The sequence below is a fragment of the Trematomus bernacchii genome, unplaced genomic scaffold (genome assembly GCF_902827165.1).
Source record: "Trematomus bernacchii unplaced genomic scaffold, fTreBer1.1, whole genome shotgun sequence".
Taxonomy (NCBI): domain Eukaryota; kingdom Metazoa; phylum Chordata; class Actinopteri; order Perciformes; family Nototheniidae; genus Trematomus; species Trematomus bernacchii.
The window spans coordinates 4278861-4288751 of record NW_022987608.1 but is presented as its reverse complement, the minus strand read 5'-3'; the positions used below and the strand labels follow the sequence as shown (position 1 = coordinate 4288751).

Below are 9891 nucleotides of genomic sequence, written 5' to 3'. Positions count from 1 at the left end.
CACTGAGCAGCATTCTAATCTGTGCCCTCAGTTGGCAGAAAATCATCTCTTGCTCCTACATTTGCCACGTTAATGATGTCTTGCTTAAGAGGCTTGTTTGACATATTATGCTCTAAGACCTTATATATATATATACATTATATTGGTAAGATGGTGCAGGGAGATAACATAGCTGCTGATATGAGATCTGAGACCAGTCAAATGTTAACCGATTCCATATCACAACATATCATATCATATCTACTGTAAGCCTTTAAAGCTTAGTCTGAGCTGTGATATGTTCTCTCTCTCTGTTGCATCTGCCCACTAAAATGAGTATACATTTGCATGCATTAGGGCTCTCCCATGGCTTGCCTTCTACCCGCTGTGCCGTCAGTCTGATTAATGATCTGAGTGTGCCACTTCTCACAGCAGCCCACCGGACCGCCTGCCTGCTCTCACATCAAACATCCAAATGTGTGCAACAGTATAGAATTTCACTTGCTGCATACAAGAAAAAAATAGAAAGACCTGCCTACATGCATGCAGCAAACAAGATAACAATATCTAATGGCATGTACTAAAAAATTGAACTGTGCCTGTGGGTATGTTTGTATTATTATGTACAAGTATTATTATTATTTATTTTTTGGCCTTATGATGGCTAAAATTGGATGACCATTTTTGTTTTCACTTCATATAACACTGTCAATTGCATGAAATTATGAGCTGTTTTGTTTTAGTTGTATGTATGTTGTGTGTGTGTGTGAGGACTCCAGGAAGAATAGCCAATGCTCATGCTCGTGCTAATGGGGATCCTAATAAAGAATAAGAATGTATGCACCTTTTCATGCTCACATGCATAGAGGGGTGTAAATCTGTCATGCAGTTACATTGTTTACATCGCACAGCTTGCTTGTTTATTATGCATTCTTTCAACCTGCATTCTCTCCACTGGCCAGCAGGGAGAAACTACATGGGTGGCAAAAATATGTCAGATTCTATAGAAGTGTATAAGAAAATTACCCTAATTATCTCTTGATTTATTCCCTCAATAAGCATTTTTCTCTTTTGTTTAGGGTCTCAATCATTAGTTTCAGGTCTATTCATTTTGTATATTATGGTCCCTTTTAAAGGTGATTAAAAGAAAACTCTGAGTGCTGTGATTTGGGTGTGTCGACATTTTTCGCCTTAAAACTTAAACCCTTTCACCCAATTTAGTTTTTAGTTAAGAAGGATAGGTGTAACATTTAAGACTTACATTTAGATTTTTTGGTTTCTCGTGTCACTTCCGGCCAAAAACCAAGATGGTGATGACTAAAATGCCAAACTCAAACCAATGGGTGACGTTATTATTATATACTTCTTTAATACAGACTTTGACATGATCACATAACTTTTCAAAGACTCCTTGGTATCATACAGTCAATGTTGGGGGCAGCAACACCTCAAATGTCCTGCAGAAAAACAGAACTGAATATATTAAAAACCTTTATGTCATTTTATAAAAACACATGGAGCATAAATCACTTTGATTCAGGGTGTTGGCACAGTGTATGAGATAGAGTAGTAGACTCAGCTGGGGAGTGACAAGGTGGCGATTGTCCAACAGTGCATTGGAACAGTTTACCATGACACAGCGTTATGAGCAGAATGACATTTAAAATACTTTTCAGCTGATTTACTCAATTATGGAAATGAACAGGATATTTTATTAAATGGTACATACTGTCAGTGGTACAGTAACAAAGCATATACTCAAGTACTGTTCTTGCGCACAATGTTGAGGTACTTAATTGAGCTTTTCTCATTTTCTACTACTTTAAACTCCACTTTAATTCAGAGGGAAATCTTGTAAATTACTTGGAAGATTTGGATTCAGTCAAATAATCCACACACATTATTTATCATGTATTATTATATTTTAACATAAAAGTGTATTGAATTGTATTAAAAAGTAATAAAATACACATAATAGTCTGGGCTTGTAACGGGCCGTTGTGCATGCTTACTGTAAGTATGTTTGGATGTTAATACTTTAACATTAGTATTAATGTTATTGCCGTACTCTTTACAATATATATTTACACTGTGGTATTACTGCTTATTTTTTTGTTACCTCTGCATGCTGTAGATTACATTTTTCATGATTCCTGCAAAAAGATCCAGATTTACATTTGTGAAAACCTTATTGTACAATAAAACGAAACTACTCTAAAATATTATATGTACAATAGCTGTAGGGTGTTGAAGCGATGAGGTCATTGTACTCCATCGAGAACAATACAAAAACTAAATTGAATATCCCCAAGCCCAACATCAATTCAGGGGAGTGTGTGTATGTGTATGTGTCTGTGTGTTTGTGCATGTGTTGTCCGTGTAGCTGTGAGTGTGAATCCTGACAAATTGACCAACCATGGCGGTCATTCGGAGCAGCCGCATGTGCTGCTGTGTTTATTAGCCGTTTGACATTTGTTCCATGGCAGAGGAGAGGAGGATTGAAGAGAGGAGAGGGAGGGAGAGATGAGTGAGAGGGGGGGGGGAGGGAGATGGGAAGGAGTGGTGGTGAGGAAGGCTGGGGGTAGCCGTGGAAACCCTCTCTGCGTTGGCCAATGTGTGAGGTGAGCTGCCATTGGTGGAAACGCTCGCCAGTTTCCTGCTGAGGATTGCATCGTCTGCTGCATGGAGGACACCTCTCACGTTGAGTGAAGCTTTTCTCCCAGAAGCGATGCAGAGGCTTACTTATTCAAAAGGAACACCCCCTTTCCTCTCCCCACTGTTTTAAAAAAAAAAATGAGGCCAGTGAGGACAACAGAGGCACGGAGAAGAACAGATTTAAGAACGGAACTCATACACATTTGATTCTCTCTGTAGTGTCACTACCACAGTTGTCATATCTCATTTCTGTGCTTGCATACAGTGCACTCATCATGCCAGGCTTGTCCCCCCTACATCTTCAGTGTCACAGATACAGCATGTTGGGCATGGACTCAAATGAACCCTTTGTATAAGCATGTCTGTGATTTTTTAAATTATGAATGTGCAATGAGAGTTGGCAATTCGGTCAACAAATAAGACAACACCCTCATTATCATTTCAAAGCCTAAAAATACTAGTTGAATTCAGATGGTTCAAACGGTCACTTAACTGACACTCTTTGAGCGGTTGTAGAGCGTTGTCATGGAAATAGGCATAAGTACAGTGCATGAGACTCTGAAACTCATCTGTTACCATGGCGAGCATTCCAGCCGCAGTTGTGGTAATCATGAAGCGCTCTGAAATGTCTGCCTCGTAGCTCTTTTCTCACATAAAACACACTCATTCCCGGCGATCAAGCATCTGCTGCAGAGTAATCATCACGATCCCACACAGGATCCGTTCTGTTCGTTCTAATTCTACGATATGAACCTGCTAATTTTCAGCTATCCTTCTTAGTTTGCATCAAGGACATATTTGATCAAAGGTTAATTGGGTTGACACATCATACGAGACCTTACACTTGTACCGTTATCTCCTCATCAGGTAGGGATGGAGGGAAGAAAGGTGTGTTTTCAGCAGAGCGAATGAAAGGGAACCTGAGGTTTATTTTGATGCAAGGCTTTGAGCAACACCTGCAGATCATCAAAGGCGACCTGAGGAGGAGTCAAAAGTCTTGCCACCTTCACATTTGTTCATCACCATTCTGTGTGTATCAGCTGAATTTCCCTGGGTATTTCATAATTTTAACCTTTGAATTGCCCCCAAAATGTGTGTCTGTGTCTGAACTAGGGTGTGTGTTTTCATTGCAAAGACTGTGTGTGTTCACAGTAAGCAACAAAGCTCTTCACTGGAAGAAATAAAATCAGACTGGAAGAAAGAACAACGGGGAGGTGTGTGGAATCCAAGCATCTCTTTCCTATCGATTCAATGCAAAGACAGTCGCCATGGCAACACAGCAGTCCAACTGTAAGCGGCTTTCAATCTCCGCCCCCCTCTTGTTCTGCTCGCCGACAAGGTACACAGTCAGTGCCGTGCGATTATATGTTTTCTCTGATGTCTCGTTGACAGGCCGGCTCCACAGGTTCCCATTAACTACTCAAAGTCTATCTGCATTCTATTATAATAGACTGATCCTATATTAAGAGAGGATGTCTGTCTTCTTAAAGGGGCCCTATTATGTTTTTTTTTGGGGGGGGGGGGGTTCCTATTCCTGTAGTGTGTCATATAGGTTTTAGTGCATGTAAATGGTCTGCAAAAGCTTAGCCAGATTAGCAACACCTCCATTGGACTCCTTTGTTTACTTCTGGAAAACAATGACATCACTATGTAACTCTCGCACTTCTATTGGCTAGTGGTCCAACACATTGTACGTGATAGGCTAAGGGAAGCAACATCTCACTAACCAATCAGAGCAGACTGGGCTCTGGATTCAGACAGAGGGTGAAAAGAGCTGCTGCAGCACAGGCAGTATGAGGAAAATAAAGACCTTTTTGAACATTAAAGCATGGAGACATGTCACAAAATATATACAAAACATATTAGGGCCATTTTAATAAAGTGTCCTCTTACACAACCAGCAGCCTGATGAGACAGGACGGAAAGTTCACAAAAGGTGACGGGAAATACAGTATAGGGGCTAAAATGAGGGTTTTTATTGTTTGTGTGTTGGAGAGGAAAATGGAGTGTAGGCGAAGGAGAAGAAAGGAAGGGATGCCAGAAAGAGGAGAGAGAACGGAGAGGCAGTTATTCACATAAGCTGACAGCAGCAGGCTGAGGTGCTGTTTCCTCCCGCCTGTCACTCAAACTAAAATCAATTGGTGTAAAAAGCAATGAGGGGAAACTGGACTTGGACTCTGCTACAAACACACACTCTCTTACTGTACAGTCGCACACACACACACACCCACTTACAGCATACCACTCTCACATTTCACTAGCTGTGTAGCCGGTGAACCATACCAGGCCTGTCTCCCCTTACTCTCTCCTTGTTAGCAGAGAGAGAGAGAGAGGGGGAGAGTACTACTGTAAATGTATGAGAGAGCAGGACACTGAAAGAGATTCTGAACATGTGCATGTGAGTTCACGCACCTCGAAGAGAAGGGTAATAGCTGCTTCCAAGAGACATTATTTCAGCTGAGTGAAAAGACACCCAATATACTTTAAGACAAGCGTTCTCAACCTTTTGAAACATAAGGCTCATTTCCGATTGTTTGAAAAGAAATCGAGGGGGAAAGCTTCCCAGATAAATGTTAAAAAAAAAATGCAATGTATTCAGGGTCATATTTTGTGACAACCTGCAGCAAATTGCGATGGTGGGATTTGAACCCTTGGCTGCTGGGGTAAAGGCTCAGCTGTAGTACATGGTGGGACAAAATTATTTTATATTTTATCTTAAAAAATGTTTAGTTCCTTATAATCTGCCTTTTCCTGACAAGGGGTAAAATGGCTATGCGCTGACCATGCTGTTGTGTGTCAACTTTGACCCTGTTTAACGCTGACCTTTCAATTTGCAACCAATCAGATGACAGCTGTTCGAAGCAGCAGGGAAAGTTAATTAGCTATTTTCACTCCAAGGAATTGCACTCTGGTGAGCAAAGAGACCCACCAACATAGATGCTCTTAGAACATGTGTTAATATGGTGACTATCAGATTATAGTAGAACTCTTGTCTGTATACTTTATATATTGGCAAACACCATTATATTTGCACAGTTTTCAACGTAAAATCCCTAGTGGTTCAAAGAAGTGAATTGCAGTCCAATGGTATTCTCCCATTCTCCCATATACGTGTATATGATGGATAGTGTGTACTATTGAATTTCTGTCTCTTAATCTTTATCATTTAGAGACATCAGTACCTTTATTATCTATTGGTCTGTTACAAACATGACACCATATTATTTCATCTGCTGTGAAAGTATTGGGCAATTTCTCTCTCACACACACTCACTGATGATCTAAGATGGGCTATTACCATAGAGAAAATGTCCTTTCCTATCGGGTTAGTGTGTGGCAGCGTGTTCATGTACAAACCACAGCGCAGTGTGTGCTGTGTGAGTGATCTCCCATGGGAGTCCTGTAGATAGTGCATTAATCAGACTCAGGGGACCCCGGGGCACAGACAGGGCCTTCTACAAGTCGTGTGTGTGCCTGTGGGTGAGTGTGTGTGTGTTGCGAGGTAGGAAGCAGTGTTAGAATGACTGCTTTAGACAGATTTTTGAGCAACACAGAAAAAAACAAAAGATCAGGATGGAAGTGTGTCAAATGGATACCAAAACTGAACTGATTGACTGTCTACCACCAAAGTCAGGATACAAAATATTAGGACACACAAAATTGAAATGCAATTTATCCAATTGTTATTGAAAAAGTTGAGTCGGAGATAAAGGGTCAGGGCATGTATTTAGTTAATTACTTCTTTGTATGAGAAACAAGGATTACTTACATTTAAAGGGGACCTATCATCGACCTCAAATGAACCAGAGTGAAATCTATTACAGACTTTTTTCTTAATATTTCAAATGATCTTCAATGGAAACCAAGTCCTCAGTTTGAGCACCCATTTTTCCTGAAATGTATGAAAAACGTAGACACTAAAAGTCCCAAAATAGGCATACAAAGAAGAAAATTGTTACGTTTATTCATGTCAATACTTTAAAGGGGACCTATCATGCAAAATGCACTTTTGTACGTCTTGTATACATGAATATGTGTCCCTGGTGTTCCAGGGAACTCACCAAGTGTCAGAAAACACAACCCTCTCTATTTTCCTCCATACCCAAATCTCTAAAAAAGGGGCTGCAACGGATCTGATAAAAACTGATCCAGATTTGAACACTGTCCTGACGTCAGGACAGTGGCGCTACGGCTATTGGGCCAACTCCACCAATCAGGAGGAGACAGCCACGGACATTGCCGTTCGAAAGCGCTGGAGACGCTGTAGTACATATGCCAGGCCTGTAGATGCTGCTGTTCTGCCCTTATCTGCCCTGACAAACACAGAGCTAAAAAATGTCAAATTGAGCAAAATGAGGCATGGCTAAAATGCATGATCTGTTTGGTATTTTGCAAAAAAAAAAGTATAAATATGCCTTATATAGGTATGGTCCTACACTATATTATTCAAATATAGCATGATAGGTCCACTTTAAGTGATTTAAGTCACCATTGTCCAACATTTCCACCTCTTTTAGGTGAGAAAGTGGAGGTAAGATAATAATATTTGTTTATGAGCAGCATTCAGCACCCCTGAGATATTGTGCTCATACGGATAGGTCGTACGAACAGATGGACGGCTTCTGATGACACCAGATAGGAGGCATGGCAATATACCACAAGATGGATACCATGTCCATGCAGTGCTAACACAAGGTCATCAAACAGCATCTTGCACTGAGGGCTCTGACACTGGGTAACATTGTCCAGGTGATATAAGTCATACATGCACCAAACACAGGGGCGGACTGGCCATCGGGACGTTCGGGACGAATCCCGATGGGCCGGTCCCGATTTACCTGCGGCACCGAGGTGGGCCGCTCGGATAATGCACTAGCACCCCCCCCCCCCGTCGACAATTCCCTCGCGGTATTTACTTGCGGCACCGAGGTGAGCCGCTCGGATAACTCACTAGCACCCCCCCCCCCCCCGTTAATTTACCGAGGTGGGCCGGTCGAGAGTCCCGGGCTGATTTGTAGTCCCAGTCCGCCCCTGACCAAACATATTGTCATACAAATACGCACGTAGAGTCTGGTGATTTATGATGGCAGGGCAGTAAAAATCGATCAGACTCGGGGTCACCTCATACACAACGTCAATGTACACATCTCATCCCTGTCTAATTCGTCTTTCTTTGTATCCTTCAGAATTTTTCTTTCCTGCCATCCATCTGCTCAACACCCCAGATCTCACCCTGGTTGTGTCCATTTCATTTTGTCTTCCTTTCTTATTCTTTTCCTCATGTTTCCAATTTTTTTTGATTTTCATCTTTCTGTGACAATCAAATTCTTTACCCCCTGCCCTCTTAATCCTTTTTCTCCACGTCTGTTCCATCTGTGTCGTAGTCTCATCAACTCTACATCGTTAACCTCACATTGCATGTTTGTGCGTGTGTTTAGAGAAGGTGTATTCGTCAAGAGGATTAGTGCTGAGCATATCAGTGGGAGAAAAGGGGAGGTTTGAGGGAGGAAAAGTGTAGTTGAGGAGAGAGGGAGACAAGGAGAGGTGAAGTCGGCACACAGACAGAAAAAAAAAACGAGAAGAAGCGGCTGGCAGCAAGAGCATCAAAAGGATGATTGGTGTTACTAATGCAAAGGGGATTGGACAAATTGTTCCCTTGCAATATAAGGAAACTGATCGTTATAGTAGTAATTGCACCGCTGGGATTTCAGATTCTTCCTGAAACAGCTAAAATGTCAGAACACTTGTTGCATAATTTGATAGTCAAATTCAAAATACCATGGACGAAATGTGTTTTGATTTGTCACATGAATACCATGATGTAATCCGATGCAACAGTTACTAGCCTGTGACAATCATCGCAGTGTGAAATGTAAGGGTCAAATTAAGTAAAAGAAAAAGAGCAGCGGCAAGCAACAGACGGTAGAAAAGTTGAAATGAGGGATAAGATTAAAGCCGTATCAAAAGAGAAAGACACATCATTGTCAGACCTTTTCTTAAAAAGGAGAAGGCTCTGTGATGAAGCCTATTTGTGTGAGCCTGGCTGCCAGCAATATGTTGGTTCTCAATATGGTGCAGTCTTTGTGTAATCCTTACTGCCCACACACGGCCATATAATACAGTACACAAGCACACATGCACATACTCAACACATTCTGCAGCATTTCACACACACATACCCCCACACAAATACACATGCATTATGCGTATACATAAACGTTATGGGTGTAGACACACATATGAAATGACACACACAGAATGCACAGAAACATGCATACGGTAGGCAGGCACGAACCATGACACAGTTTACGTTGGCTCCAGACTCACTGAATGAATCACCCTGAAATCTGTCCCATCTGTCCAAAAATCTTACACTCAAAATCTGCTGTAAAGACCCCACAACAAAATCAGTGGATAATGTTGATTTACGTCTCTTTTACTTATACAATAAACACTGTGGGAAAAAAATCTCCTACTTCCAAAAACACTGTGGCCTTTTCACAATCAGATTCTTGTTTTCACTGTACAATTTGAACCAAAATGTAAGTTGTTGGTGTTGGCTTTAACATATTCCCAAGAGGTTCAGCAACATAAAAGAGTATGTCAATAGCGTTGCAGCCCCTTCCCCATGCAATTCCCATTTTACTAGCCTTACAAGTGCCTGAGGGTCTTCCAAATGAACACACACTGTGAGCTGTGTCTGAGTGATTTAACCCTTTTGTAAGACGTCACAGAGGAATTGAGAAAGCATCCAGAGAGAGAGTGAAAGTGAGTTATATGGTTCTGTCAAATGTTGCTCTGACATTTAGGTCAGGCCAACGCTCTAAATGGCATGCAGACAGATTTACTGAGGGCTTTCAGAGAGGCCGACTGCTTGTCTTCCGACTGTCAAACACTCAGGGCGTGCATGGTCATCGCTAAAGCTTCTTAACCCTTTGCTACCTTAAAATACATGTCTGGGTAAAGATGACTAAGAAAGATTTCTGGGTGCTTGACCTGTCTGAATGCACTCCTGAAAGGCACTTTTGAGCTTTGTATACATTTGTTTAAAGGCTTTTAATAAAGTGATTTAGCTGCGTACACAATAAAAGGTCACTTTCATTTGATTAATGGTTCATATTCAAATTGAAGTACTTTGGTAGATGGGTTAATCACCATTGTTTGGAGGAGCTTATACATTTTAAGTGAGTCTTTAGATTATGTTAATAAATTTAGCTGCTAAGCCTAAACCCAGCTAAAAATAAATACATTTATTAA

The 9891-nt window shown here is 41.2% G+C and overlaps 1 protein-coding gene across 1 annotated transcript in view; it reads right to left on the bottom strand.

Annotated features, from left to right (window-relative positions):
* Nucleotides 1-2717: 2717 nt before the first annotated feature.
* ppp1r3aa (protein phosphatase 1, regulatory subunit 3Aa) overlaps nucleotides 2718-9891 on the bottom strand; it is a 32361-nt gene continuing 25187 nt past the window's right edge. The window contains exon 6 of the mRNA XM_034131264.1: nucleotides 2718-2755. Within this exon, the coding sequence (XP_033987155.1) occupies nucleotides 2718-2755 (38 nt within the window). The remainder of the gene's footprint in view (nucleotides 2756-9891) is intronic.